The sequence below is a fragment of the Rana temporaria genome, chromosome 5 (genome assembly GCF_905171775.1).
Source record: "Rana temporaria chromosome 5, aRanTem1.1, whole genome shotgun sequence".
NCBI classification, from domain to species: domain Eukaryota; kingdom Metazoa; phylum Chordata; class Amphibia; order Anura; family Ranidae; genus Rana; species Rana temporaria.
The window spans coordinates 27,698,088-27,703,891 of record NC_053493.1 but is presented as its reverse complement, the minus strand read 5'-3'; the positions used below and the strand labels follow the sequence as shown (position 1 = coordinate 27,703,891).

Sequence of the window (5,804 nt, the reverse complement as noted above, 5' to 3'; positions counted from 1 at the left end):
CCTCTACGTTACTATTGCCATTACTTTATCAATACCATTACCTCTACCTTACTATTGCCATTACTTTATCAATACCATTACCTCTACCTTATTTATTTACCAACACCATTAACTATACATTACTATTGACATCACTTTATCAATACCATTACCTCTACCTTACTATTACCATTACCTTACGAATACCATTACCTCTACCTTACTATTGCATTTGCAATTATCTTACCAATACCATTACCCCAACCTTACCAATACTATTACCTTGACCTTATTATTACTTACCAATACTATTACCTCTACCTTATTATTACCTTACCAATACCATTACCTCTACCTTACGATTGCCATTAACTTACCAACACCATTACCTCTACCTTACCAATACCATCACCCCTACTTACCATGACCTTACCAATACTATAAGCCTTACATTATCATACCACTATTATGACCACTTGTGGTCTTTGGTGAACCTCAAACTTGGATCCTTGCTACCACAATGCCGTAATTAGTATTCAGTCAGCCAGGCCTTTGCACAAAATAGTTTATGTTAGCTCTAAATTAGATTGTAAAATCAAATTGTGTAATGTATGGTTAGCTTTCGATTTGAGATAATTGTCTTAAGACATTTTGAGTTGACTGTCCTAAAGTGGTCCTACATCTTTTAAAATGATTGTTCAGTCTTCTGTAAATTTACCTAGCTGATTAAATAAGACATCAGGATCTGGAGCATCTGTACATGGTAGCCAATCAGCTTGTAACTTCAGCTTGTTCAATTAATTGTTGACAAAAAAAACCATGTAAGCTGATTGGTTTCTATGGAGAGCTGCACCAGATTTTGCACTCTCCAGTTTTAGTAAATCAACCCCATTGCGTCTATTGTTTTGGTAGGCCCTGTTAGTAAATCTTCAAATGATTGTACAGAGATTGCACAGTCAGATTGTAATATGAATACAAATTGCCACCATTTTTACGAAAACAATATCACGCAACAACTCTAAATTGCTAAAAAAAAAAATGATAGTTCATCTCTTTTGTTGTCAGGTTAGTGTTTTGCATTTCTGTTGTGTCGTTGCCAAATAATCAGGCGATTGCGCACAGTACGCAGGCGCGTTTTCCTGTTCTCAGAGGTAGAGGTCACAGTCGTATTTTGAAGCTTTTACGATTTTCTCAGTGGCCAAAATCGGTTTGCGTTTATGAAACGTATGATTGTAAAATCGACCGCAGCTTTGGCCAACTCTGCCTGATGTCTACACTAAAGCCTTAAGGGGTTCGACTGGCCTATAGCACCTTGGTTATATTACAGACAGAAGATGGCCTGCAGAATTGCATGCTTGAAGCACAAAGGGCTTTGATCATAAGTGTTTCTTTAAGCAGTGGGACAAAAGAATGGATTGCTAATGATTGCTTTACCTGACAAACAGCACAAAAATGCAATATTCAGGCAAGCTTTGATTATATTAACCACTAAAGATGAGGATTAGGCCTGTGCTGCAGTGAATGTAGGCCTTTGGTTGACTAACAGATCTCTAAATTGAATTCTTCTATTCACTGCAAAAAATAAATACAAATAAAAATAAAAAATATGAGCATTTATTATGTTCATAACCCATATAGGAAGCAAAACAATTAATTACTGCACATCACTAATCTGCAGAGGACATGTGGAAGAGGCAAAATATTATACACAAAGGGTAGACTGCTTTGTCTCAATATGTGATTGCCAGTTGTTATAGTAGACAGTGTTAGGTCTATGAATTGTGATTGCTCATTGGAAACAAGACAATCCCTACATTATAAATGCAATAGTCAATACAGGGTTTTCTGACCATTAAGCCACCCCAGCTGCAGGGCTACAAGTCCCAGTATGGCGGTTAAAGGGATACTGCGGTTAACCATGCTCTAATTACTAATTGGCTCTAATGAATTCATTTTCAGCATTATTTTTACTTAGACTTAATTTGCTCTAATCAAGTCATTCTCAAAATCACCATTAAACCACCCAGCTGCAGGACTACATGTCCCAGCATGGGTGTTAAAGGGACACTGCAGTCAACCCTAATTACTCTAATTAGTTTAGAATTTATTGGTTCTAAGAAGTGTGTTTTAAATATTAGTTTTAGAATTTTATTCTGTAATCAAGTCATTCCAAAAATGACCATTAAGCCACCCAGATGGAGGACTACAAGTCCAATCATGGCAGGTAAAGGGATACTGTGGTTAACACCGCTCTAATTACTACAGAATTAGTTGGCTCTAGTTTACTCATTTTCAAGATTATTTTTGTTTTAGACATAATTTGCTAGTAGTATTTTGCTTACATTTTTTTTTCATAAAATGACCATTAAGCCACCCAGCTGCAGGGTTAGAAGTAAGGGATGCTGCAGTCAACCTAATTATCTAAGAATAAATTGGCTGTAATTAATTCAGTTTAAATATTAATTATATTTAGTTTTTTGTTGTTGTTGTTGTTGTTGTTGTTGCTCGAACCAAGTCATTCTCAAAACGACTATTGCCGCTGCAGGACTACAAGGCTCAGCATGTTGGTTAAAGGGATACTGTGATTAACCCTGCTCTAATTACTGCATAATTAATTGGCTCTAATGAACTCATTTTCAATATTATTTTTATTTTAGACTTAATTTGCTATAATCAAGTCATTCTCCAAAATGACCATTATAGCACCCAGATGCAGGACTACAAGTCCCAGCATAGCAGTTAAAATGATGCTGCAGTTAACCCTGTTCTAATGACTACAGAATTTATTGACGCTAGTAAATTAATTTTCATTAGTAATTTACTTCTTCTTCTTCTTCTTTTTTTTTTTTTTTGTTATAATCAAGTCATTCTCAAAATGACCATTAAGCCTCCCAGCTGCAGGGCTAGAAGTCCCAGCATGGTGGTTACAGGGATGCTGCAGCCAACCCTACCTTAATTACCTAAGAATAAATTGGCTGTAATGAATTCAGTTTAAATATTAATTATATTTAGAGGGTTTTCTTTTTTTTTTTTTTTTGCTCTAATCAAGTCATTCTCAAAACGACTATTACAGCTGCAGGACTACAAATTCTTGCATGGCGGTTAAAGGGATACTGAGGTAATTCTGTTATAATTACTGCAGAATTAACTGACTCTAAAAGTGATTGTCAGTATTATTTTTAGACTTTTTTTTTTATGCTCTATTCTCAAAGTTTTTTTTTTTTTTTGCATAGCACATCCAATATTCTCAACATTGCGTACCATCTAAAAGAAAGACATTGTTTTATGTGTAATAGAGATGTTCAATTCTGAACATTACATTTGCACCAGTGCCTTTTTTATAATAATAATAATAATAATAATAATAATAATAATAATAAAAGGAATTGGTGGTGTGTTTCCCCTTTTGCTAAAATAAAACGATTAAATTCGCTGTAATTATAACTGAATATTAATAAATGTTTAAGCTGTGTTGGTGTCATGTGTTTCTTGAAATAATATATATATATATATATATATATATATAATATCTTTAAAGAGCAACCTCATGTTACAGGTTTATAATAAATGTATTTAATTTATTAAAATGACTGCATTCATTGTTATTTTAATAAAGAAATCGAATGTTCTTTGCACTCTACAGCCTGATATTTTAAATATTCGCACCGGTTGTTGATGCAATGGTATTTGGAGATGCTTCTGCCCTTGAATTGCTATTAGACATCCATCAGATTAGTGCAGTGAGCTGTAAGCAGGCTCATGAAGGAAGGGGGCTGTGCAAAGCCTCAATTTGTCGCTTGGCTAATACTTGTCTTTTTTTTTTTTTGGTTCTCTGTCGCAGGTGAAAATCTGGTTCCAGAACAAGCGGTCCAAATACAAGAAATTGCTGAAACAAGGCGGTAACCCCCACGAAAGCGACCCCCTGCCCGTCTCTGCTGCCCTGTCCCCCCGATCTCCAGCTATCCCCCCAGTCTGGGACGTTACAGCATCAGCAAAGGGGGTGAATATCCCCCCAAACAGCTACATGCCTACTTATTCCCACTGGTACTCCTCCCCACACCAAGACACAATGCAAAGGTCGCAAATGATGTGACAGCTCCAGGGGTTGCATTTTTTTATTATTATTATTATTGCGCACAGACTGCAATGGCTTCAAACAGTTTCTTGCCAAAATGAGAGAACATGGGGCAAGCTTTTTATTTTCTGGTGGAACCCACTCCACTTCCTTCTGAAGAAACCTCAAAGACACAACTTGATATCTCACTAAAAAAAAAAAACGTTGATCTTGGGGAACACAATGGATGGCCCTCCAGGAATAACAATGGAGACGTTGGAAACGCAGTTGGAGACGTTGGAAACGCAGGAAAAACGGCACAAACGCGCTTCAGCGTTGCTATAACAGAGTAGAAGGGGAGCTTTTTATTGTTTTTTTTTTTTGTTTTTTTGTTTCCTGCAACGGTACCTTCTGCTTGAGGTGCAAAGAAAATAAAACATTCACATACCAGTCTGGCTACAGTGAAACAAACCACTTTTTTTTTATAAAAAAAAAAGAGACTGTGAATTGTCGCAGATTAGGTGAGAAGACTCAACCTTTAAAAAAACAAAAAAAAATACAGGGACTTTATAATTATGAAATGTATGTATATATTGTTGAATTTTAGTTGTATATACTTTATGTTATTGTCTTTCATAAATGGAGAAAAAAAGAATTCCTTGCTGAACAAGCTTTGAGTGTCTGATTTATTAATCCCGCCCATGATCATCTATGTACAAAAATAATAATGGGCTACAAAATTAAGAGAAGAAAATGTAACATTTGAATTAGAGGGTTGGCTTTTGGTAAGGGAAGCAAAATCTGGAGCAAGGACATTTCTTTTTTTTTTTTTTCTTCTTTTTTTGTCCACAACAGAAGATACTATGGTTTGCTGTACAAGGTAAAAAAATATGTTTTAATAACAACAATAGAGCATATGGCCATTGCATGGAAATTAGGCTCCATGCACACTGGGCTTAAAAAAAAAAAAACTACAGTTCCCCCGAAAATATTTGGAGATTTTTTTTTTCAATCAAAAAAACTCGAACCATACATTTTTTTTCCTGCCTCAAAATGGTTGAGCTAAAAAAAAAAATGCCTGTAATCGTTCTAATGTGCATGGTCACATAGGATAACATTGAGCTGCGTCTATAGGCAGAACACAAAACTCCTATAGAAGTAGCGTTTTTTAAGCCAGTGTGCATAGGAGCAGTGTTTTTTATTTTCTAAATAAATGTATATATATATATATATATATATATATATATATATATATATATATATATATATATATATATATATATATATATATATATATATATATATATATATATATTGCTTGGAAAATCATTGGAAGATATTAAGTTGGTTGCTGCAGGTAACTGCTCCAGGTTTGATAACAATCAAAATAACGAAAGCTAATCATAATAATAATAATTATTATCATTATTAATAGGCCTATATACTGTTTGGATTTGGCTATTAAAAATGCATTTAATTTTTATGAATTAAAAAAGCATTGCTTTACTTGCCCTTGGCAACTGCTCCAGCTTTGCTACATATACCAGACCAACAATTTAAATAATAATAAAAAAAAATATATATATATATATATATATATATATATATATATATATATATATATATATATATATATATATATATATATATATATTAATAATAATAAACTAAAAGGATATTGCACAGAGCATAGATTATTCTGTTTTTCCTTGACCAAAGTGGGATCCCAAAAACTGACATTAAAAAAAAAACTAAATGAGTGGAGAATTTT

General features: G+C 33.9%; 1 protein-coding gene across 1 annotated transcript in view; it reads left to right on the top strand.

Annotated features, from left to right (window-relative positions):
* Positions 1–4,703, top strand: part of DLX6 (distal-less homeobox 6) — an 11,645-nt gene extending 6,942 nt beyond the window's left edge. The window contains exon 3 of the mRNA XM_040352295.1: positions 3,821–4,703. Coding sequence (XP_040208229.1) covers positions 3,821–4,072 — 252 coding nt within the window. The 3' untranslated portion in view covers positions 4,073–4,703. The remainder of the gene's footprint in view (positions 1–3,820) is intronic.
* Positions 4,704–5,804: the final 1,101 nt, after the last annotated feature.